This window comes from Melanaphis sacchari, unplaced genomic scaffold, assembly GCF_002803265.2.
Source record: "Melanaphis sacchari strain LSU unplaced genomic scaffold, SCAv2.0 Contig103_pilon_pilon, whole genome shotgun sequence".
NCBI lineage: Eukaryota > Metazoa > Arthropoda > Insecta > Hemiptera > Aphididae > Melanaphis > Melanaphis sacchari.
Window position 1 is genome coordinate 244,361 of NW_020270383.1, and position 27,588 is coordinate 271,948.

General features: G+C 28.0%; 3 protein-coding genes and 1 pseudogene across 3 annotated transcripts; 2 read left to right on the top strand and 2 right to left on the bottom strand.

The window, feature by feature from the left end:
* LOC112602455 overlaps positions 1-389 on the bottom strand; it is a 2,402-nt pseudogene extending 2,013 nt beyond the window's left edge.
* Positions 390-3,498: 3,109 nt separating this feature from the next.
* On the bottom strand, positions 3,499-11,377 carry LOC112602318 (exosome complex exonuclease RRP44). The gene is made up of 15 exons (XM_025350340.1): positions 11,035-11,377; positions 10,807-10,971; positions 10,433-10,590; positions 9,942-10,120; positions 9,475-9,879; positions 9,277-9,413; positions 9,054-9,191; positions 8,836-8,982; positions 5,984-6,221; positions 5,518-5,776; positions 5,194-5,437; positions 4,908-5,128; positions 4,131-4,299; positions 3,899-4,060; positions 3,499-3,804 (listed from the first exon to the last, which is right to left on the bottom strand). The coding sequence occupies exons 1-15, from the start codon at positions 11,095-11,097 to the stop codon at positions 3,559-3,561; spliced, it is 2,931 nt and encodes a 976-aa protein (XP_025206125.1). The 5' UTR covers positions 11,098-11,377; the 3' UTR covers positions 3,499-3,558.
* Positions 11,378-11,476: 99 nt separating this feature from the next.
* On the top strand, positions 11,477-12,464 carry LOC112602327 (THAP domain-containing protein 2-like). The gene is made up of 3 exons (XM_025350353.1): positions 11,477-11,752; positions 11,839-12,073; positions 12,220-12,464. Exons 1-3 carry the CDS (start codon positions 11,682-11,684, stop codon positions 12,232-12,234), a joined length of 321 nt encoding a protein of 106 aa, XP_025206138.1. The 5' UTR covers positions 11,477-11,681; the 3' UTR covers positions 12,235-12,464.
* Positions 12,465-14,410: 1,946 nt separating this feature from the next.
* LOC112602298 (von Willebrand factor A domain-containing protein 8) lies at positions 14,411-26,590 on the top strand. Its single transcript, XM_025350304.1, has 21 exons — positions 14,411-14,552; positions 14,736-14,816; positions 15,319-15,560; positions 15,640-15,807; positions 15,885-16,049; positions 20,745-20,903; positions 21,944-22,162; positions 22,276-22,491; positions 22,555-22,715; positions 22,848-23,011; positions 23,081-23,187; positions 23,267-23,457; positions 23,541-23,745; positions 23,804-23,952; positions 24,013-24,341; positions 24,402-24,752; positions 24,809-25,008; positions 25,101-25,256; positions 25,321-25,429; positions 25,503-26,058; positions 26,482-26,590. The coding sequence occupies exons 1-21, from the start codon at positions 14,411-14,413 to the stop codon at positions 26,588-26,590; spliced, it is 4,179 nt and encodes a 1,392-aa protein (XP_025206089.1).
* Positions 26,591-27,588: the final 998 nt, after the last annotated feature.

Here is a 27,588-nt window from a genome sequence, read left to right on the forward strand (position 1 = left end):
AGTTTTCTATTGAAATAATAACGTTGATAGTTTATTAATGAAAATTAATCAATTTATTAAAATCAATTCAACAAGTTTATTAATTAAAACTTCATGGATATCGACCTAAAATGGTGTTAAGAACCTACTTATGAAAATCAGCCATCCAAATTTGGTTCATACATGTTATTTTTATTTGCTAACGAGAGATAATCTACATACCTACTATAGTGTTATGTAAAATAAAATTTATTGAACCAAATTAAAATCACCATCAACATTCATTTCTTTGCTTATTTCTTCTCATAACTTGTCTTGCACAATTCGATTGCTATGGTCCTTGTCTCCAAAATCATAAATGGATGGTCTCATTTCCACTAACTTACTAGTATTTCGCCATCACAAGCCATTATGTGATAAGTATATAAAATATTATTAAAAATATACAAAATACAAAATACACATGAAAATATATTCTTTCTTGTCTAGCTGTGACGAACGAAAATGTGGACACTCAGACAGTATCAGTTCATGACTAATTGGTGATTTAAAGCAAAAACGTTTTGTTTTGACCATGTCTTATTAATGTGCGTATGCAATGTAATTCCTATGATCTATTTTAACAAACTGTGTTAGACTGACTAACACTGTCTAACGCAGTTTTGCTCTTTTGGTGTGCGGCCGGCCTAAGGAAAAGGCGGAATGGACCCAAGATCTACTGAGAAAAGGACACACAGAAAAAACTATTGGTTGTAACATATAGTTACTTAATTAAACTATAGTTTGAAAATTAGGTATGATATTATTAAAGTATTATTAGGAACCATGTTTAATGATATGACTATATTAAAGAAATTATAAAAAAAATATATTAGAATACATATTTATTTATCAATAACTATTATGAAAGTATTTTAAAGGTTACCTTGAACAGTTATAGTATTGTCTTTACTTGATGAATATTTATGTTTGATGCCATGCGGCGACTGCTCTGGTTACACATCGAGCGCACGACTATTTAATGATTTAATTTGAAGAGCTTTTATATATATATTTTCATTTTAATAAACAATACACATCCAATTTTATTTGATTTACCATCTAGTATTTTATATTTTAACAAACATTTTGTGTTCACACTATCGCAACTTATAGATATATCTGACGATATCGCGAATATAGCTAATGGTCGCAGTATTTCGGACTGACCGGGAGTGTCATTACAAATCGGCACAGCCCGATGTGCTAATCGCATTTTTAATAATAAACTCCGATACGACTTGATCTAATCAAGTCAAGCAGAACAATTTATAAAAATGGTTAAATGATAATATACTGACCATATAAACTAAACAAATGCTCATTAAATAGTAAATACTATGGTGTTCAAGTGTAAACATAAATCATAGTAGGTGGCATACTAGGATTATCCTCATCGTTACAAATAAAAATAAATTTATTGAACCAAATTTGGTAATGATTTTCATGAATAGGTTAACACCATTTTAGGTCGATATCCATGGATATTTAATTAATGAACTTGTTTAATTGATTTAATAAATTGATTACTCTATTAATACGATCTATCAACGTTATTAACTTTCAGAAGAAGAGCAAATTAACAATTTCATCATCTAGTGATCATTTATTACATTAAGCTGTAATCTGATACGATCATGTGAATAACAAGAGTTTTGCAACATTATTAACGATTACTACCTTTGAAGTGTTTGGCAGCTATTTTACTATTGTATTGACTGCGATGCCCGTTATCAAACCTCTATAGATCATAATAAAATTACAGCACCAAATTCCTCCATCGTGGAATGATATCCGTAATAAATAATGAAATTTAGTTTTAAATGAGATTACTATACTCTATATAGCACATTATGCCTGCTACGCGTTTATTCGTAATATCATGCCAAACACAAGATTCTGAAACTCCCATCATTACCTGTCATCCCTCCAATACACCTATAGGTATTGTACTGTTTCTGCTTATACCCTCCCAAAGATTCATCAAGCACGTACCGAACGAAGTACAACAGGTATAATATTTCATACATTTGTATTCAGAACTAAAATATGCAAAATTGTTATCAATATTATTATAAGCATTATTTATCAGAGTTTTTTATACTTCTCTTAATACCATTAATACCTTTCACCACGCTTTGAATAACATTTTGGGGAACAGAGTTAGAATTATTAATTTAAGGTATAAATTAGAAACTAAAGTACAATTATTTACAACCATTGATGTATTATTAATTAAAGATGAAGTACCACCATGAGATTCACTCATATGAGTAGATATGTGTTTTTTTTTTTTTAAAGAATTAAGTGAATGAAAAGAATGATTACAATTATTTTCAACACACACCGTAATAAAAACTAAAAAGTAATATTATTCACTTCTATTTATTATAATATATATTAAAATAATTATTGGTAATAAATTATTATAACAATTGAATTAATTATACGCTGACCAAAGCTATCTTTGGATTGTTCCAAAGAAAATCTTATGAATGCAATATAAAATTAAAAACGACATACCAGCCTAAATCACAGTTGTTGTAACTTCAAAAACTAAATTTATTCTTCTGTGAAATTGGCTGTTAAAATAATTTCAATTTCAACTTTTTAATAAAAAATGGAAATTAATTGTCTTAACTCTATTATTAGTGAATTATGATTATTAAATAATGGTAGTTGACATACTACATTAATTTTACTATGATTGTTATATCTAAGACCCTGAACTTAATGACGTAAATATCTTAAAAAAATTCGCACAAAAAAGTATTAAAATGACTTTAAAAACTACCCAATAAATAACATAACATTTTCAAAAATTACATTTTTTAATAATAAATGTAAATAAAAAAATCATTGTTTTTAAATAAATATTTTAATTCATTAACTATGTTTTTTTTTACAGACTGCAGAATCTAAATTAAATTTAAAACAGAGACAAGAAATAATGTCATTAATACAAAATTGAAAATAATTACAAAAAAAGAAATCGGTATTTTTAGAAAAATAATTGAAGGATTGGAATGTACAATACATTATTTTTTTCAAAATAATTTAAAAGAAAAATGTAAAAAATACAAAAAAAAAGCTATATAAAAATGATTTTATTGAATTTTTTATAATATAAGTCACTTCTCTGTAGACAAGTCTCAAATAAACGCATTAGAAAAAAAGATGCAAATGTGTCAAATTTCGTGCCCTAGTTATATCATAATTATTTTAATAGTAAAAATAAAAAATATTTATAATTTTTTTTGAAAAGTTAGTCATATTATAGAGTTATGACAATTGTAAATTAAGCTCATAAGAAATATTAATGATATATTATTTGTCACTTAAAAAGTAATTACAATTATTACTAATTATGTCCACACTAATTTGGACAAAAACCAAATAAATGTCAAGTATTTAATTACTAAATAAATTAATGTCAAATAAATAATAATATATTTTGCAAAATATACATACAAAATCTAATATTTAGTTAATAATAATATTATTTAATATTTATTTGCAATAGAATAAACAAATACATTTTTAAATTTTGGCTTTCTTAAGTTGTGGTTCACATAGAGAATCACATGGTTCATGAGGGTTCTTCTGTGGTTGTTGTACACTAGCTGTATTTGTATTTATAGATGGTACACTGAAGTTTAATATTTCAGGTTTGACAAGTTTCAAAACAATTCTTTCATGTTGGACATTGCTGCTATCAAGGCTTAATTGAACACTTACTGGATCAAAAGTTCGAAAAACTATATTTCCACACCTCTGTGTTTGCTCCTAATTTAAAACAGTAATTATATTTTATAAGATAAATGTAAATTATCTTAATATTTAGTATTTTGCTTTAAAAAGAAAAAAAAAATTAACTTACATCTTCATTATATATAAATGTAACAGCTTGCGATTGCCCTTTACGGGCTGACAAGAAAAGAGTTCCTTCTAATCCATATTTTGGTATAAGTATTTGTAAAGCATTTTTTCTAACATACAAAATATAACCTTCTTCATCTCTAATTTTTCCGCGGAAAAATATCTAATAAAAATAGATGGATTAAATTATTTATTATTCAATTTTATACATTAATACAAAATAATTGATTTACGTGTGTATTTAAAGCAACTGATGCACGTTCAGCATAAGCAGACATACGGGTTCTGGTATTTAAAGTTTGGCACAGTCCTTCAATTTTACGTTTGTCAAGCATTTCAGGTGTAGTACTATCTGCTGCAATAGATACAGCTAAAAGTCTATGAACAAGTACATCAGCGTACCTGAAAATTAAAACTATTAGTATTAGTACTCCATCAATTATTTTTTATAAATAATATAAGATTGCAAATCAGTATAAAATATGATTATGTATATAAAGCAAGCCGGATTCTCACGACTAGTGTACTAAGCCAATATTTTTTACTATACTCTGTTCCAAAAAAGAACCAGTTCTGCGCACTTTTTTCGTCTTACACCAATCATTACCAGTGCAATTATATGGAAGATGCATGCCCCCCGGATGGAAACCAGTCACACCTGGTGTATTCTCTTTTGGAACAAAAATAGTAATTATTTTCTATGGTATGGGAATAAGACACTTACATAATTATTGGTTACTAGTGTGCTTATCAACAATTGTTAGTTAATGTCGTATATAAAATGAAAAACTAATAAACTAATAAATATACCAGATGCTAGAGCACTTTACAGCTTATACACAAATTACTTGCCTATTTGGTTATTGGAATACTTGGTGGTGGATGGACCAGTAATAGAAAAACGGTTTCACTTTAAAATTACTAGTCATAAAATATACCTAGTTACTAGTTAGTTAAGTATTTGATTACACCTAATTTAAAAAAAAATATATTTTTTATAATGCACTGACCTTCTAATAGGAGATGTAAAGTGCGTATAAATAGGAGCTGCCAATCCATAATGCAAAAATTCATCATAGGTTTTTGTGCCACTAGCAAAATAAACAGCTTGTAACATACACCGAGTGGCCATAATACGGAGCATTGTATTAAAAAAAGGATTATCTAGTTTAACTGCTTTATCTAAAGAATTTGCTAAGTCTCTGCTAGAGTCCACATTTAATTCCACTCCCTACAACAAATATAAACAAAAATGTAAAGTTAAAATTATTTATAAGGATTAAAAAATGATTATACCAGATGTGCTGCCGCTTTAATGAGAGACTCAAAGTTTGATGGCGGTGGCTTAGGATGACGTCTTAAAACAGCAAATTCTGGGAAATCTGAGTAAATCTTTTTGGCAACTTCTACATTAGCTAACAACATAAATTCTTCTACCATTGAATTAGTTTCTTTTAACTGTTTTACTTCTACGTCTAATGGATCTCTTGTTTCACTATCTACAAGGAAACGAATTTCAGGTGAAGCCAAAACCAATGCTCTGTAAATATATTATAATTTAGACATAATGTAATAAAAAATATGTTAACAGTCATTTGAAATATAAATTAAATATAATACCCAGCTTCTAGGCGTCGTTTTTTAAGAATCTTTGCAAACTTTTTAAGTTGTCTCAATCCTAGTGCAATAGAATTATCTTGGTTCTGATCATCAATTATTAACTGTGCTTGATCGTAAGTCATAGCTGCTTTTGACTTAATAACACTTTTTGTATAACTACTATTAACAATTTCTGCATTTGGAGTCATCTCCCAAACACAAGAAAATGCCAAACGTTCTTCTCCTCCACGTAAAGAACATAAGTTTGAACTCAATAAACCTAAAATTTATTATGTGTTATAGATATTAGTTAGTCATTGTTAGCAGTATAAGATAAATATAATAAGCAAAAAATGTAATTAACATTTTAATAAATAACTAGAATTGTGCATACACAGTATACAGTACACACACACAATAAAATACAAATAAATATTTTTAGTTCATCTGTTTTTTTAATTATTGATTGTCTTATAAAAAATATTACCTGGTACCATATCAATACGCCTTCCAGTTAGATATACAGTAGTTGCACGTTGGCTAGCTTCAATGTCTATGGCTGTACCAGGTTTAACAAAATGAGTTACATCAGCAATATGCACACCAACTTGGAAATTTCCATTGCCCAGAGGCATGCAATGTAATGCATCATCAATATCTGTACAACCTGGAGGGTCAACCGAACAAATATCCAGATCACGAAAGTCTTTTCTACCCACTAAATCCTATAAAAATAAGAAAATAAAAAAATAGAAAAGTATATTAATATAATACTATCATTAATAATTATAAAAATTATTAACACTAGAGTTAAGTGAGCTACTTTAACTTAACTTTGAGATAAATTAAAAATCATTCCACTTAAATAGACTTTCAAACAAAGCTCAGTTTACCCAAAAATTAAGATTTAAATCAAGCGTGTGTTGTTATAATAATTCATTAATGTATAGAAGTGACTACACAATAGTCATGATAAAATTTAAATAACTGTTTATACACATGTCTATCAATATAGTAAATACTAAATAGTGTTGAAAGTTTTCTCTTTGAAAGTTAAACCGTCTTAGTTTTAATTATGATTATTGATTAGCCAAATAATAAAATAAAAATAGGTTTTAATGTTATTGTAAATTCTATAATTTTTACATGAATACATAATTTAAAATTTAAAATCAGAGTTTGCTTTTAATATACAGATTTTATGTAATATTTTTAGGGTACACATATTGTATAATATCTATAAACAAATTTTTGGTGCCATATGCTATCTACAAGTAATTATGTTATATATCATAGTCTGTATTGACGGCATCAATGATTAGGTAGGTATATAGGTATAGGCTTATCCACAGATGCTCAAGTACAGACTATTAAATGCTTATGGAAACATATTAAAGTGAAGTACCTATGAAATCAGAGCTCATGGAATGACCAATCTTATTGAAAGACAATTGCAAGAATGGTGGAGATCAATCAATCAAAAAAATGTTTTTGAATGTCTTTTACAAGATATAAAAATCATTTTTTTAAAAAATTAAAGAAATATGAACAACTATTAACAAACAGGCTATTTAAAATGGAACAACTGTTAATCAACAAGCCATTGAGCGGGTTAGTAAACGCAAGTTTGTAGATTTGTATAAATGATTTTTTTGGTAGATAGCATACTACATGTGTGCCATTTTTTAGAAAATGTAACACATTTTGGAGTCATTAATTTAATGGGCATGGTTAGGTTACCTAATCTAATTAATTTTAAATATGTAACATAGATATATTTCATGCTAGAGATTGTGTCTATGGGAATAATAACATTTTTTTCATTTATATCAATAATACATAATTTTTTTTATTTGCTCAGTTAAAATATCAAAAGAACTACTGTTATTAGTAGTTATGGCTGAAGAAAAACCACATGAATTCAAATATGAAAATAAAAAAAACAATGATTCAATAGATATTATCAATAAGTTAACTAAATTAGTTTATTATTTGAATACCAATGAAGATTGTCAAATGTTATTGAAACCATCAACAACAGAGTAACTTACACAAGCAATATAAATATTTAATTTTTTTAAATTTAATTTAACACTAAATAATATTATTTAGTTTGGAAAATGAGATAAGATTTGACCGGAGGGCAGATCAAGTATTAAAACATCATCGCTGTCACGACAAAATTATAATTGAAGAAAACATTATGAATGAAATACAACAAAGTATTAACACCATAAATAATGATTTAGACAAAAAACCTAACAAAGAAGGTAAGTCAAAATCATAAAAACATGGTAACTATGCATTTTTACTCATTTAAAAATATATTTCAGAGTTAGATTCAAAAAATATTGTTGAGATTTATGATAGTTTAATGACTCTTAAAATGTTGAATTTAAAACATTCAAAAAATACAAAATCTCTAAAAGACTTTATAAAGTTAAATAAGGTAAAAATTTACAATTCAAAATCAAATCAATGATTTGCTGAACATTTTATTTTTTTTTCAGACTAATTTAGAAGATGTCACAAAAATAGAAAATGAATTAAAAGTAGTCTTAGATAAAATATCTAAAGAAAAAATATCCAAGAAATCAGAAATTAAGGTACCACATACAGTAAGAAATCGTATACCATCAATATTATGTATTTCAAATAGATCTAGAAGAAACAATCATAAAACTAACATTCGAGTACAACCAAAAATAAACATTGAACGTATAAGACAGCCAGAAAGTTTAACTAATGAGAATATAATTTTTGACTCACAAAACAATGAAGTAATAAGGATGAGATTTGAAAATGATCATACATACATAGTGGAAAACTTAAATAATCGACCAAATATTGATCAAAATACAAGGTATGAATCACTTATAATTTAATTATAATATTATAATTTATAATAATTATAATATATGAAACAATTAAAAGTGCATTTTACTACATTGTAAAATAATTAATGTGTTTATAGACATAGGTATAATGAAGGATCAATGAGCGATGATTTAATGACAAGTAGTATGGAAGAAGATTTACAACTTATCGAATCTCCTAACTTTAACAGCTCAGTGAATCTATGTAAAGATAATGAAGATAATAATAGTGGAGATATACACCTACTACTCCAACCATATAATAATTGAATGGATTCTTAATAATATTAATATCACTATATAAAATAAATAAAAATTACACCTAATACTACTTATTATTAATTAATTAATTTTTAATAACGTTTATTTAAACATAATAAATCTAGTATTTATTATTGAAACTGTGTATGATACAATTTTTATCAAAAGAGTAATTAATATCAAAATAGCCATAGATACATACTGCAGCACTAATAGTCCATGTTTCCTTTGGTAAGCACCCCAAAACTTCATCTGAAAATTTACTGTGTGGGACATCATGTTCTAATAATATAACTTCATTTTCAGCTTCTCTTTCGCCAATTTTTCCAAGTGACCTAACAAAATGGCCCTGTAAACATAATTTATATAATTTTATATTCTCACGCGAAGTAGTAGTAAACATAAATAGTTTATACAAACCAATGGATATCTTGATGTCCTTGGCCATGTGTCAATGGCAACAATAACACGTTGATCTTTTAATTTGTCATACTGTCTAGTTTCTATCCTTATTTTTGGAATTTTTTTATCTGCTGGTACAAATAAATGTCTAGTTGCCTAATAAAAAGTAATCAAACATTAATTTTTAAGCAATTATCGGTGATTATTTGTATAATTACATATAAGTATAATATGTACTTACATTTTCAACAAGACTTTGTTGAATAATTCCACAATACTGTCTCCATTTTTTTCGTATTATTCCAACTACTTGACCTGTTGGGTACTTTTCTTTTGGCTTTTCAACAGTATTTAAATCACTTTCCAAGTCCAAGTCATCTAATAAGTTTACAAAATATTCAATGTGATGTCTACAAATTTACTAAATTAATTCTTTTACCATAATCTGCTAAAACTAAATTAGCAGGTGCGCTCCATTGACTTTCTGGAAACATTTGAATGGCAACAATATCACCATTAATAGCCCGATTTAAATTTTCTCTACCTTGCAACAATATATAAAATACAATATTAAAACAATAAATGAAAATCATTGTTTTCATGCAATACAAACTTACATTTTTTTCTTGTCCTTCCACAAAAACATTTCCTTCGAGGAAGTTATCAACAGATGCAAAAAATGTGCCTTGCATTAACTTTCCAGACTTTATGCCCTGATGTATATTTGCTGGAGTCAAATGCGGAGGAAAAATTGGTTCTTTACTAGTTTCTTCTACCAAACAAGAACGATTGGACAGTTTATCAGTTAATGTAACATTGTTTAATCCACTAACATATTGTTCAACTGAAAATCAATGTTATTAATTCACTCAAAAATATTAAAATTTATAATTTCAACAAACTCACGCGACATTGTAGGTATTCCTTCATTAATTGCTTTAGCCTTACTAGCTTCATCACTGGTTAATAATAATACTTTTATTTTATCATCCAAATGTTTATTATACCAAAGAGCTGCTACCCTAATCATGCGGTCATTGTAATCGTTGGGACTTTCTCCTCTTACACGTTCAACATAAGTATCCCTTAAATTAATAAAAATCAAGATAAAGTAACAAATTTTAATTTTCAAATAACTAGTTATTAACATTCGTTAAAAATTGTTTTGAGATATAAATGTAGAATATTATGCAGTTATTAATTAAAACAACAGTAAAAATATTATCAGTTATTAGTTTGTTCTAATTAATTTGGTTTATTTAAAAAATGACAAATCAAATAACTGTATCAATAAAACAATGAAAATCAAGAATAGTTAAAATCTTAAATAATTTTATTATATAATATTATATAAACAAGTACTTAAAATAAATAATACAAATAATAATTGTTCTTACCTATGATAAACATTAACAAAAATATAAAAACTCCTAGAATGATTTCCTATAATATCCATTAGGCGTTTATAAACAGTATGACTGAGATGTTTGACTTCTTCAAGTACAGTTTGTAAAATAATAACATTTTTCAAAGTATCATCTTCCAGGGCATCAATCTATAGTCAATAAGCATTATTCAAATATTAAAAGATCTTCATAAAATTAATAAATGATAATATTACAAATATAATTTATATCCTAGTTATAAAATCATTTTAAAAATGAAGTGCTTTAATTGAAAACATTAATTTAGACTAAAATATTACATATTAAAGAACAAAAGAATACATTAAAAAAAAAAAAAAACCGAAACCTATAACTATAATAAATACCTGACGCAAAACTACATTCGTGTCCACTAACAAAAAATGTTTGTCCGGAAAATCGGTGTTAATAGATTGGTGTTTGACGAGTGGCCTTTCGTTGTTGTGTTTGCATTTTTTACATATTTTAGAACCGCAACCTATGTCATCTCTCAAATAGTGTTCGCGTACAATCTAAATGGAATATTCACAAGAGTAAATACATTATATTAAATTATTACGGTAGCGAACACTTACCTTTAAAATATTACCACGCTTAGTTTTGCGTAAAAACGTTTTCGATGTCACTTTCATAGTCATGATGCTACTGTGTTCGGAAATAACACAGCAATGTCAAGGAAATTATTTTAGTTTAATTGACTCAAGAGTCAGACGTTTTGTGGTCACTAAGTCTAAGCCTCAAAGGACTAACACCATAGTCAATATGATATTGTAATATTCAAATTCAAAACAAAATATAGTTAAGACAAATAAATAACGCACAACTCACGTGTATAATACAACTTACAAGTGATAGTAGTGATACACCGCTGATAGTGAAATAATTGAAATATCAATCTGTTCGTGGGAAAAAAACATGTTTATTATTGCTCTTAATCACGATTTAAGACTATTTTAAACCCATTGAACTCTATATGATAACTGGAATGCTCACCAGTCATAAGACCAATGTAAACATAACCGAGATAGCGTGTTAGAAAAAGACAGCAGATAAGAATGGTGTTGCTATCTTTTTTTATCACACATAGTTATATGAATTGATTACCAATACATTTTAAATTCGTTGTTCGTTTAACGTTTTGACTTTTGTTCTGCCTTCTGCGTTCTCAAAGTTTTAAAAATAATTAAAATAGTGTGTACCTACTGTGCAGTTAAGACTTAAAATGGTGAATTTTTGTAGTGCCTTTAATTGTGCTAGCTCTAGTGATGTTAGAAAAGACTTGTCATTTCACAAGTTAGTATTAAGTTATTATATGGTGTTATTGATTTTACTCATTGATATTTTTAAACAGATTTACATCTATTATTTTAATATTTAAGGTTCCCTCTTAAAGATAAAGAGAGGCTTCAAAAATGGGTGCATGCTGTTCGAAGGAAAGATTTTAAACCTAGTTCCAATACAACTTTATGTAGTTTACATTTCAATGAAACTGACTTCTATTCAGCAGTTGTAAGTGGGAAAAAAATGTTAATAAAATCTGCTGTACCAACTGTATTTGATTTCCCAAATCATTTAACTCCAAAAATTAAAGAAAGGAGAATTCTGCAACGAGAAGTAAGTAAATTATACAATTAATAAAAACAAGTATTTATATATTTTTTATATTAGTTAACTTAACAGATCATATAACTCCAAGGTTATGAATATAGTTAAAGTATCTACAAAGTATCATAGTATCTTTAAATATTTATTTATTTTAGGAAATTTGGCCATGAAGTATAACAAAATGTATTGCAGATTTTGTTTTTCTGGATATTTCCAGTACTAATATTTCCTAAATTATAAATCTACAATATTAAGCTTAAGTTAGGAAAGTAGTAAGTACAATCTAAAGTAAGTAGTAGATATAGCTCCAGGTAAATAGCGTAAGTACACTTTTATTTCAATTATGATTAATATTATAAATACTATGTTTATATTTTAATAAATATTATTTTACTAAAAATGCAGTTGTTATTTCATATGCTTGAGTTATGAACTAAAACCTTCTAACTTTCAATTTACAACTTAATTTATTCCCAACTTAAAATTTCCTATTACTTCCTTTATATGACAAAAAAATGCAGAAGTCTACAAAAAAACATGTTTCAATACTTGTTATATTATTTTAAATTATAATTATAAACTAATAAACTATTTATTTATCATTTAATTATTTATATTTTATTAAATTAATAAAAAATATTTTGTGGAAGTTAAAAAAAATAATGAGGTGCAACTACATTTTAAGAACCAAACTAAAATAATATCGCGGTAAAATATGAAATTAAGACATTAGCGCCATGTGCAAGACAAAGATAGTAACACCATTAGTATGTGCTATCTCATTCTAACATCCTCTTTCGGGCAACACTGCTTGGTGAGCATTCCAGTTATCATATAGAGTTCAATGTTTAAACCACGTTTCTGGTTCCAAAATATTATTATCACTACACGTGTTGATAAACTGATAACACTGAATTAAACATAATTATTTTATTGTCTATAAAATTAAGCACCTTGAAACTTTACCATAAATTAGATAACACACCTGGTTAAATGTGAAAAATATTTCATAAAAATCTTAAATCATAGATTAATGTTTTGTTGACTATAAAAAATACTTATATTTTACTTTATTTTAAGTATTTAATGTTTCAATGACAATAATAATATAATTTTGTTTATGCTAACTTTTAAATTCAAAAATTCTACCTAATTGTAATTAAAAATTATTTTAACCGCAGTCGATATCAATTAGATCAGTAATCTAACGGTAATATATTTCTGTATTAAATATTTCATAATGCATTTATAATTTTTGTGTAATAACCTATTTTATTTTATTTAAAGTTATTTATCTTAAATCTTAATAGTAAACATCACATTTTAATATTCTTAGCTATTTGTTTTATAATTATCTATTAAAGATGTATTAAATTAGTCTGCCTAATAAATAATAATAGGTATTATGTATAATATTTAATATCTATCATTTTAATCCAATATAATTTTGAACTAGATTGTTTTGACAAATTTTGAACGTTCTTTAAAGAACCTTAAATGGTAGAATACATTAAAGCCATAACATGTATGATTAAAGTAATTACAAATATAAAAGTAAAAAATATAGTATCATAAACTTAGGTATATTTTAAAAATTTATTTAGGCACTAATAATTATTTCTATCTTAACAATAATTTAATATAGTAAGCTTACAAAATTAACTACAATTTATTAAATTACATTTATTGTGTTAGAATAATTATATCCCAAACTGCTAAATGGTTATGTTTTTTAATTTCCTTTAAAATTAAATTAATAGTAATATTTGTATGAAATATTTTTTAGGTGTATCAATATTTTTTTAGGTACCTATTTGACTAGTATAAGATTGATACAACTTAAATGTGAAATATTATAATGTATTAATATGATTTCTATAACCAGTTATTGATAAAAAAAAAAAATTTAATTTTTTTTTAAATTATCAAATGAACTATTAACTAATGGGTATGATAAAAAATTATAAATTGTTTTAATAAAAATTGATTTTGTTTAATATTGTCATTTATATGTTATATATACCAAAATAACTGCTAGTACGATTAAGATAGTTACAATAATGAATGTAATTTTGTAGAATATAAAAATATTATCTATCAAATTAAAATTGATAAAAATGATTAAATTAAGGTTACCTATAAATTTTTGTATCAGTATTGTACATAATGTACATATAATTTATTAGTTAATATTACATATTATAAATATATAGTAGAAGCAACAGATTTATGATTAAAATATGCAAAGGTTAATAGATATATTAATTTTGATAAAACTTACATAAATTATTTTTACCATTATTTTTTAATTCTATGTTAATTCATATTTTTAATTTTAGGTATTAAATGTCTATGATATTAGCAAATGTATGGAAATATAGAGTGAGTCATAAACATTTTTTTGCTCACAATAAATGTACACGAATTCAAACCATGTCTAATGACAGAAAGAGAACTGGAAAAGGAACTGATTTCAATGATGATGAAGGTAATTCTTTAATTTCATTATGAATGAATAATAAAATAATATTTTTCTTATAATTTAATGCTGCGTGTTTTTTATAAATAAAATATTTTAAAGGTACTATAAAATTTAATAAATCTTAAAATATTAAAAACTACCTACTCTTTTGTTTTTTAATAGTTTAGTGTAATTATAAATATTTTTTAGGGGTTTTGAAAATTACCATTGGTGATGTGAAAAAACTTACCAAAGCATCAAAAACTCCTGAGCTTGTTCCTATTGATTATTGTAAGTAATAAACATTTATACATTTAATTATAACTTATTTATTATATGCATTTTCATCTGAGACTTAGTAGTCTTTAAGAGATTTTTGCCGCCACCACTATCTCCTACCACTCTTGGTCCTGAATGAATCATCTCCATTATTTTGCTCCAAATTTCTAAAGTTTTTTTACCTAGATTTCCATCAACAATTGAGATCTTTTTCTTGTTTACTCTCAACTTAGGATTACTATTAATATCATTCTCACGTTTCCAAAGGGATATTGTATCCTTTGTCCGCTTATGTAACTGATAATTGATATTTTTTCCATTTATTTATGTTATTTATTATAAATAAATTATTATGGTTTGTGATTTATGTAAATTTTCTATAAATTTATTAAATATTTTTTCATTTAAATTTCCACTTGGTTTATTTTTAACCTATAAATTAAATATATATATATATATATATTGTTAATAATAATTATTAAATTTAGAAAAAAATTATTTTTTTTTTTTACAGTAAACATAAATTACAACCAGGATGCTATGTCCCACTTACGATGGATGCTTCAAAAAGATATTCTTGGTCAAGACATGTTTTTGATTGGAAAACCTGGGCCTCTCAGACGACGTTTAGCTTTAGCTTATTTAGAGCTTACTAACAAATCAGTTGAGTTTGTTTCATTATCTCAAGATACTACTGAAGCTGATTTGAAACAACGCAGAGAAATTATTGGAGGCACTGCAAAGTACATCAACCAAGTAAATTTTAATTCATTAATATTAATTTCTTCATAAACTATTATAATATTATGCTTATACAATGAGAATATTTTTATAGAGTGCTGTTAAAGCTGCAATTGAAGGACATGTATTAATTCTTGATGGAATTGAAAAAGCAGAACGTAATGTTTTACCAATTTTAAACAACTTACTTGAAAACCGAGAAATTCATTTAGAGGATGGTAGATTTTTAGTAGCACCCAAAACATATGATAAATTATTACAAGTAAAAATATAATATTATTAATTATTTTTATTAAAGTAATGAAGTTTAACAAAATAATACGTCTATATTTATTCCAGGAACATGGACCAGAACACATGATGAAATGGAATCTAGTTCGTGTCAGTGAGGATTTCTTTGTTATTGCACTTGGTTTGCCAGTTCCTACGTATAATGGCATTCCTCTAGATCCTCCTTTACGTTCACGATTTCAAGCTAGACATATCATGACACCATCTTATGCGGTAAGATAATGTTTAAATGTAACAATAATTTTAATTTCATATCATGAACATACGTTTGATGCTTAAAATTGTATAGTATTACATTTTTACATAATATTTTGAAATTATGACATTTTTACTAAAAAATTTACTTAGAAAATATCTCATTCAACTTTAAGAAATATTTTTCAGAAATAAATATATTTGTTTAATCATATCTAATAATGTTCTTATAAACTTCAAAACTTTTAACATTTTAAGAATATTTTATTTGCCAATAAAATAATTATTAATACAGGTATAGGTACATAAAAATAAATGCATCAAGATTAAATTAAAACAAGCTATTTGTTAATACAATTAAATAATTATGTACACCAGACCCTCAGCTGAATATATTTTTTTGTTTATCACTAAATAATATTTAACTATTAAAATATCTTAGTAGGTATTTTATTTTAATTTAAGTTAACACTATAAAAATACCTTAAAGTGTAGGTTCTAAACTACATTGAAACATAAAGCACAAATATTGCACAATACTTAAATTAATAGAATCACTTTACAAACTGATGTATGTAATATTTTTATAGCTAGATGTATAAATTATTTTATTTATTTCATTGATTTTAGTTCAACTAATATCAGTATCCAGAACAATTACAATTATTAACAAAATTATAATTATTTGTTCTCTTCTTATTGTGTGTCATAATTTTTACAGTATAACAAATATCCTACCAACTCATCATACTAATTAGAAAGTTCCTTCTACTTATAAAGAACATATTACATATAATTTTACGTATATGATAATGCAGTACTATAGCGAGACATTAATTGAATGGGGTAGGTGAAGGAAAACAAATTTATTTTTTAATACAAAATTATAATCTAAGTTGATTTATTAGTAAAAATCAAATAAATATGAGATAAACTATTGTCGTTGATAAAATTTATATTGAAATGATATATTTGATGTCCCTAGGGAAACTATTAATATTTATTTTTTTATTTGATTTGCTTAGCTCAAATTGTCTTTTATATGTATGTGATTTTAAACTTTAATAATCTTTATAAAAATTATAAACCAGCTTAACTTCATTAAATGTATTACTGCATGCTTTAGAAAGTAAATATCCATACAGTAGTCATTGAAGTAATATGTCTGAATTTAATGTAAAAGCTTTATTAAAAAAAGAAATCACGTCACCTAAAACTGGATAAAAAAAACACGCGCGCCCCCCTCCCCCAAGTTGTCCCTTCCCCTCTTGCTACGGCACTGAGTCGAGATGAACGATTTTTTTTTTTTTTTGAGATTTTGCATACCTACTTAAATATTATTTTCCGAAAAACCAGATTCGCTAATACCCTCGTAGACGTTAGCGATTTTACCATTATCCGCAGTGGTGCAAGTAACTGAGCTACTACCCTGCATTACGGATGGCATGTGAACGTGCAATTCGGTTTTATGTCGACTTTTTACTACGGATCTCTTGGTCGGCCTCTTGTCGTGGATCACGATCGCCTGCCGATGTTCGGACCTTTGGCTATGGCGTTCTGGGATCGAACAGGTCTTGACAAGTGCCGGGCGCCTGCAACCGCCGCGAACGTCGCTGCCCGGCGCCGACATGGGTTTTCGGCGCGCGTCCAGCTCCGCCGACGGCTTTTGCAACCACTGCAATACACGCTCCATGTAATTGTCGTCGTCATTGCAACTGCGTTCAATGCCTTTGTCGTCGTGGTCATCGGCCGTCCTCGAGCTCTGCGCCCCGCGGTCCACGAGTGTCGCCCGCCGCCGGTGCTGCAACCGTTTTTCTTTTTCGAGCGATTTGTCGTCGTCGGACAGCAAAACGTGTCGGACACCGCTCACCCACGTGGTCCGAACCACCAGCCGCCCGCACGACGATTTCCACCGGAAAAACTCGTACGGGTCCGCATCGGCCGTCTTCATATTCGCAGCCGTGTTCGTGATTTCCGCAAGCGTTCCTACTCGTGCGCGACCGGGACGCCGACTGAACTGGCACATACTTTATTATTATATCCGAATTCGAAATCGCCGTACACATTTGCGTAAACGTCTCGTGTGCGCGTGTGACTGTGTATCGTAAATGACGGCCCCCTCAACGTGAAACCAACGACTCTTAGACATGCACACGCCATCCATCGTGCACCCTACCCAACCCCCTCATAGAGAGACGCCCACGGCTAAGTCGTCCTGCGTTTTATTTTTCTTCAAAACGTGTATAGCGCGGTTACGGTCGTCGTCAGCGTGTGGCGGGTCTGGCGGGGTGATGTATATATAGCGGTACATAGTCTCTTTTTTTAATGTGACAGTGTCATTATTATACGGTTTTCAAAAACGAATAAACATAGATTGTGTATAGGTACCTCCGTGGGTAGCATTTATTGAGGTATGAATAAAAAAAAATAGAAATTTCCGTGACGATAAACGCAAACAACGCAGTCGTAGAACTAATAAGACAGCACACATTAAATTGTAAAGGTACCACAGTTTATTTAGGTTTTTTTTTTAATCGTTTGTAATTGTTTACTGTTGAATGTAATATTTATATTTTATATGCGTGTGTGTGAATAATATGATGTTAAATGTTAATATTGTTAATACCTCAACTATAATAACTATTTTTACGTTAATCGGCTATAACGTTTTTATAATTAGTCGGCATTTCTTTGTAACTCTTTTCGTATATTTTAATTATTTACCATGATCGACTGAAGGCTAGCTATGTGTTTACTGTTTATGACGGGAAATGATAACTATACTCCATAGTTATATACTCTTATAAAAGTTGAATTATCAATAATTTACGTCTACTGATGGTAATTGGTATTGATAATTGCGGCCCGATGTCGATTACATGAATTATGTTCCAACTTAAAATTCGTTCAAACTTTAAACTAACGTACTACTACATTAAACGTATATAATAAAAATATATTACTAATAACAATTTAGATAAACAGAAAACGGTTTAATTAAAATATTATTACTTTTTAAACTTTAAATTAAATCAGATAAAACCACAAAACTCCTTTTTTTATTTATAACAATATAATAGTTTTGTGTACTGCAAAAACCCGGTAAAGTTGCTTTGCTGTACCTATAGTGAGCATTGATTTTACTTAGATTTTAGTTAAATTTGAATTCATTATTCAACTGCGAATCATTGCAAACATAAAACAATTATAATTAGAGCTTATAGGGCAGTATATCTGCATACTATATAACTAATTAGGATATTTTATTATTATTATATTATTATATATTTATTTTATTGGTATAACGTAAAATAAGTAATTTATTGTTCTATTATTAATATTGTACGTTGAATTAATTTTTAATATTTTTATCAAAAACATAACATTTATTATAGGTACCTATTATTGTTGTTAATTTTTTATTCAACCTATCGTTGTATAAATGTACCGAAAACGGTGTGAATAAGTTTGTTGCCTTTTAAAAATTGTTATGAGAAAATGATAACTAAAATAGCCGTGGAAATTTTTAAGTGTTTACAGTTAATATTTTTTTTAATAACTAAAATCATATTTTTTTCTTAAAAATGCCCAATTACATAAAATAATGATTATCAAACAGCCATAAAAATGTTTTCAACTTTTTTTTTAAAAAGAAAATACAGGTTATTTTCATATTGATAAAACTATTTTTAATCATAGGATTAATGGTTTTTTATCGATCAAATTTATGTTATTAAAAAATGTATTGATATTTGTTTTAAATATTAACTTGATCATATGAACACAAATAAAAATTACTGTAGAAAAATGTTAGATACAGTACTATGCAGGCTGCACAAAAAAAAAAAACGTATCAAAAAATAAGATTTACTAATTTATTTTCACTAAATTCTCTAATGATAATTCTGGTATCCCCATGCTTTAAAGAAGTTGAGGACCGCATGTTCAACAATGCCTGTTGTATATCATATGTACCTAATATTATTTGTGTAATCTGTAATCTAAAGTATTGTTAGACAGACCACATAATAGTAATGCGAAATGCGTCACATTTTAAACATTATCTTTTTATTGTAATTATCTTCCTATGTAAAATATAAATAGATAAATTTAAGTAAAATTTTAAGGAAGCACAAACTACAAACGAACAAAACCAAGTAATTTGGCTAGTAGATGTATAAAAAATATTAAAAATATTATGAGCAATAACGCGCGTATAGGTTATAATTATAACATTTATAACCTATCAAACTTAAAATTATTTGAGTAATAATTTTATAAAGTAAATAAACAAAAGTTTAGCAAGCTACAGACGAAAACTCATTGTTTTCAAAAAGGTGCTTAATGTTTTTATTAACAGTTCTATTATTTTGCGAACAGTGATTATCTATAATGTTGGCCGCAATTTATACAAAAAAAAAGTTTTTAAAAAATCATGTTCCCAAGCCGTTAAACTAATGATTATTATAGAGTGGAAAAAGTCGTCAAACGAAACATTTTGATCAACCCCCACCGCAACCATCATAATATAGTAGTTCTTATATTTTTATATCGTCACTATCAAACTCCTGTATAATGGCCTATAGCGTGACTAAAGCTATTATGTGCAAGCTCGTCTAGTACCTACCTCAAAAGTTTCTCGAAGTGAATTTATGTTAATGACTCTATTATTTATTTTTATTCGCAATAATTAAATTATAATTTAATATTTAGAACATGCTAAATGACCTGACTGCTGAGTACCCAACGGCACCTAAAGACAAGTTGGAAAAAGTTTTGTCCTGCGCTTATGCTTTGGCGTCACCGGAGTCCAGTGAATTGGGCTTGCACGATTTCCCAATAGAAAACATCCCTGCCGTCGCTAAACTAATCGTAAGTACAAAACATAAACACACTATTTTGTAAAATAAAATCTATGATTATTGCAAGAATTCTCAACATATTAAGAACTGCTCAAGAGGACGTCAACTATATATGTGTTGTCTTCGTTTTACAAACGTGTACAAAATAACAAATATAACTTCACAAATTCTCGATAATCCATTTAAATCTATTAATTTTTAAATTAGAATTTTACTTGTAATAAAATGTGTAAATGTAAGATCTAAGGCATACAACTCAAAACAAAATAAAATAAGTTGTTGTTAACTTACAATCTGCAGCTATGCGTTTGTACGTAAGATAGAGGCAACATGTGCAAATTATGATATTTTATCCTTCATATTTATAAATACACTACATTTTTTTTTAATAATCTATATATTTTCATTATAATAATTTAATTTAGTTGTTTACAATACTTATGAGTTATGACACACGGTCACATAAAATATCGTATATATTTTAGTTATGCGTATTCCTATAGTACTATTTAATGATTCCAAATTTTAATTAAATGATGTATCCAGGGCCGGTGTTAGGGGTGGGTGACCTAGGCCTATGTCCAGGACGTTTGTTGAAAAGGAGCGCCTTAATGATATAATGTTAAAAATAAAAAAAATTATAAGAATACAATTCTAATACCTATTTTAATATTCTCGAACACCTGGATTTTATTAACAATTCCTGTTATTGTTGCCAGTGGCAAAAGAATACTTTCGAACTTAAAACTAATAAAAACTTATCTGTGTTCAATGTTGGGAGATGAAAAGCTAACATCTCTAACAATTTTTTCTATTGAAAATAAAATAGTTCAAAGAATGGATTTCTTAAAAATTATTAAAAATTGAGAGGCGCATAATATTTGTTTATTCGTACAAGGCGCCAATGGCTCTACTGCCGGCACTAGGCGTATCCTTGTATACCGTTGTGAACCAATAATAAATATTTTACTCGTATAATTACATTATTATCGTGCCACTTGACATAGAGATTCGTATGTATTTTATGTAAACTGTAGCCGCATATTTCAGTATAACAACCCGTCCGTGTCGCCAAATAATGTGTTCAAACGACTCTATCCATATGAAAGCTTTATGAATCCGGACGGAAAACGTTCCGTAAACAATATACTGTCCTCTCTCTGTCCAGAAAACGATGACGAACCAATCAATCGACACGTCGTGTCCGTCGGAGGACCGAACATCCAAAACGAGGCCGAAGTTGTGCTAGACAATTCCGAACGTTTTACGGTAGGTGCATTAGATAAACAAAATAAATAATAATATTTAATCATCTAGTGCATTTTATATGACATTATGCATTACGTTTGACTTGTTTAAATAAAATTATATTATGCACATAGGCACCGTCAGGAAACGTGACTTCCCCAAACGTCGCTGCGTTATTTCCAAATTTCGTAGACACTGGCTATCAAAACGCTGTACTGTCGGATCTGGCGCTCAGTCATTCGGTAGCCGACATATGCATTATTGGACCAAGAGGCAGTGGTAAGACAGCAATCGTGAATAGATTTGCGACCACATTTCATTACAACGTGGAAACCGTTTCTCTGTATCAGGTTTGGGTTAACAGAGATATTATTAAATTTTTTTTCCTATCGTGTATTTATACTTCGCTATAGGATTTAACAGCAAGAGATTTAATCCAACAAAGAACCACATTATCAAACGGTGACACTGTTTGGAAGTATAGTCCGTTAGTGGTTGCTGCCATCGAGGGAAAATTAGCCGTCCTTGACGGCCTTCATAGACTGCATTCATCGACGTTATCTGTTTTACATAGGTCAGTTTTAATATACATTTGTACCTACTTCAAATATATTTCTTAGCAACTTGCACAACTAATATAGTAGTATATATATATATATAGTAATAGTAGTATATATGTATATATTATGTATGTTATATTTTTCAGACTTGTTCAAGATCGAGATCTTCAACTTTATGATGGTACTAGATTGTTAAGATCAGACAGATATGACAAACTGGCAAAAAAATTAGGAGAAGATGTTATGAAAAAATCAAATATTATTCGCATACATCCAGCTTTCAGAATTATGGCGCTTGCTGAACCACCTGGTTAATATTACTTTTAGGCAAAAACAAAATGTATTGCTTACATTATTTAAATCATTTTATGTATGTTAGGTGGTACCATTCCTCAATGGATCACTCCTGAAGTACTAAATATGTTCATATTTCACGAACTTAGACCTTTGTCCGCTGTAGAGGAACTGAAAATTGTGCAGCATCTTGTAAGATTTGAATTTTGGAATCATCAAGTTAATGTTTATTATAATATATATATTTATATAAATACAATTTTTTTTCAAGTATCCAAATAGTGTAAAACCAATGAAAAGACTAGTTGCTGTTACAAAAAAACTCCGAGAATCAACTGATATTTATTTAAATTCTTTGGCGCCATCTTTATCTACACGCCAATTATTACGAATCTCAAAAAGACTTGACAAATATCCTGATTCAGACTTTTATAGTATTGTTAACAAAGCTTGTTTATCTCAGTATGTTTTTTTTTTTTTTACTTGATATTTTGGAGTAATTAACACATGTAATACACTTACACCATTTTTACTTTTAACTATAGATTTTTACCACAACTAACAAAACAAATGCTCGAAAAAACATTATACAGTTGCAGTATTCAACCAATATTTGAAAATGTACAGGACTCTCCAATAAACTGTAAATATGACAATGACAACTTAACTATTGGTGAAACAACTATTGCTCGATATAAAACTAGCGCATCTAGTAAAGTACCAAATATTTTATTCTACGATTTACCTCAAGTAAGAATGCAATTCTGGGAAACAGCTATAATTTAATTAAATAAAACTTTTTCTTTAGCATCTAAAACAACTAGAAATTATGCTACAAGACTTTGTTTTGGGAGAACATCTTTTGTTAGTTGGAAACCAAGGCGTCGGCAAAAACAAACTAGTTGACCGATTTTTACAATTAGTAAATAGGCCTAGAGAATATATTCAACTCCATAGGTATGAGTTTATCAAATTAAATTTTTTTTGTTTTTTTATCAGAGATATATTTTTTTCCAGGGATACTACAGTACAATCGTTGACTAGTCAACAAACAGTAATTGATGGTGTATTACAAATTGAAGATTCACCATTAGTTAAAGCTGTTAAGGGTGGTTATGTTTTAGTTATAGATGAAGCTGACAAAGCACCAGCTCATGTGACATGTGTATTAAAAAATCTTGTAGAAACTGGCAACATGAGACTGGCTGATGGTAGACAAATTATCAGTAATGCTAATATTGTAAATGACGACAATGTGATTATTCTTCATCCAGACTTTCGAATGATAGTTTTAGCGAATCGACCAGGATTCCCATTTTTGGGAAATAATCTATTTAGCACACTTGGTACATATTTTTTATTGTATTTAAATAAAAAATATATTGATTTTTGAATGTTTTTTCTAGGTGATGTATTTAGTTGTCACGTTGTTGACAATCCTAGTCGTGAATCTGAAACACAGTTATTGAAAAGCTATGGACCTGATGTTTCTCCAGAAGTTATTGATCAAGTAATTTCTGCTTTTGGAGATCTGAGACAACTATTTGATCAAAACTTAGTCTCATATCCATATTCCACTAGAGAAGCAGTTAATATAATCAAACATTTGCAAATTTATCCCCAAGATACGTTATTAGATGCAATTAGAAATGTATTTGATTTTGACTGTTTTTCCAAAGAAGCACAAGAAGTGATCACAAATGTTCTCAACAAACATAAATTACCAATAAAACTATCACCTTGGGCAGGTCCAACTCGTAAGTAATCCAATAAATTGTAAGAATTAAATTTGTAAAGAATTATGTTGGTATAAAAAAAAAAAATCTACAAATCACTGTGGAAAAAGAAAGTGGTCTTGATGTTTCTAGCCCAAAACATGGTAAAGTAGATGAAAAAAACGAACCTCATGTAGGTGGAAACACATGGGCTGGTGGTACTGGTGGCAGAGACACAGCTGGACTAGGTGGAAAAGGAGGTCCTTATAGGTTAGATGCAAAACATAAAGTTTTTCAAGTAAGTTACATTAATAGTTTTAAATGTATTTTTACTGTAATCATTTTTAATTTTCTAAATTGATAAAATTATATGTTAATATTTATAAATAGGTGTCTGATGCAGAAAAAGATGCTGTACCAGAACATATCAAAGAAGCAGCAAGACAAATGGGTCAAAAGGCATATAAAGAACGTCTCAAGGAAATAGAAATGACTGAGTATGATGACAAAATATATAATGAATATTCTTTACCAGTAAAAAATCAAGTAAAATAATATTTGTTACTTTTATAAAAACAATTTTACTAAAATTAATGAAATTTTTGTTTAGGTGCAGGCATTGAGAGTGATACTGAATTCGTTACAAGCCAAATCCCAAGAAAGACAATGGGTTAAGCATCAAACATCTGGTGAACTGGATGATAGTAAATTAATAGAAGGTAATGAAATTAAGTACATTTTATTTTAAATTTTTAACTTTTTAACTTTTTATGTATTTATATTAATTTTTAGGTGTTATTGGCGAACGTTCTATTTATCGGAAAAGGGGTAATGTTGACCCACAAATTGGAGCTCCTCAGTTAAAACCAAAACGTTTGAGGTTTATCGTGGATGTTTCTGGCAGTATGTATAGATTTAACAACTATGATGGACGTTTAGATCGTGAACTTGAAGCTGTCATAATGGTGATGGAAGCACTTAGTGGTTTTGAAGACAAAATTAGTTATGATATTGTTGGACATTCAGGCGAGACTGAATGCCTTAAATTTGTAGATAAATCAAATCCGCCTACAGACAATAAACAACGATTAAATGTTATTAGAAAGATGCATGCTCATACTCAATTCTGTATGGCTGGTGATAATACTCTTCAATCTGTTGTGTACGCACAAAAAACCTTGGAAGCTGAACGCAGTGATTTTGATGAAGCTATAATTATATTATTATCAGATGCTAACTTATCCCGATACAATATTAGACCGGATAGATTGGCTGCTGCACTTAATCTGAGTGAAGATGTTCAATCTTTTGCAATTTTCATTGGATCACTTGGTGATCAAGCTGACGTGTAAGTAGTCAATAATTTAACATACATTAACTCATTCGCTGTGCATCACATTTGTATACAGATTCTTGTCACTGAGCTGAAAAACTAAAAAATCATAAAATTAAAATAACAATGTATAACAAATATATAAATTTTATGAGACTAAAAAAAAAAATATTGCTTAATTGTAACGCTGGTCACAAGTGCATTAAGTAATAAAGTACATGATACAAATTAGTATTGTAAACAGTGAATGAGTTAAAGTATATTTGTTTTGATTTAAACAAATGTATGTTGTTATTGGTAAATATTTAGAATTTTAGATGATTAGTGTTAAAAGTATTGGATATTATTATTTTCATTTATAATTGTTTATAGTATAGTAAATATTAAAGAGTTAGTTACATTGATAAAAATTATTTATTAATATTTTATGAATTTCAGGTTAACTAAAAGCTTACCAGCGGGTAAAAGTTTTGTATGTATGGACCTCAAAAACATCCCACAAATCATTCAACAAATTTTCATGTCTTCTATTATGAGTGTTTTTTAATAAACCTGATGTGTTTTTTTTTATAAAAATATTATATGTTTGTAAATTGGTATTGTTATTGTATGATTTTATTAGATTCATGGATTGTAGTTACCAAGTAATATAAATGGAATATTATCTATGTATACGTTGAATGTTGATTATAAATATTGCTGTGATAGGACTAATTTTTCAATAATAAAGTTTTATGATATATTTTTCATTACACTAAGTATTTATTAATTATCCGTGTTCTTAGTATTTCAATTTTCTAGTATTGTACTTTATATTCACACTACTACACACTTCCACTGCTTCAAGATGTAATAAACATAAAAAAACTTTCACTGTATATCTGAAGAGTTTGATAGAATCTTGTGCAAACGATATGTTTATTTACTGATTTCGACTTCTTAATGAACTTTTAACTGGTCTTAATAAACGTATTTAGAAGATTAAAAATGAACTGATCAAAATGTTTTACAAAAAATTATGTGAAGAAATAAGGTTATACCTTCTCCCTCAATAATCTAAATTCTACGCGAGAAATAACAAAAATCGATCAAGCGAGTAAGGGACAGGGTTGGCAGGCGGCAGCTGCCCCTTCTTGCGAGCTGAACTTTTTTCAAAATAAACTAATACTACTAAATGTATTTAAGTACTAGGTGTGTATAGGAGTCAGGACCCGGGTTACCAAAATCTAAATCATACATTATGGTAACAATTTGGATCTATTTATTGTCCCTAGATGAAAATGTTTCAATGATTAACTGGTATCAACTATCAGGTTAGGAAAATCAAAATTATTACATCATAATACCTATAACACATTATACTTTATTTTAAAAGAAATTATGCCTACCGGCGACCAGTTTTCGCACGTTCCACCAACGAACCGTCCAACATCAGGCGACTCGTTCGACACCACCACGACCACACATTTATATAGGAAGTTAACGATATCATAATTCATGATAATTTCTAAAATTAAATACAAATTATTACGGTCTCGTTGTGTT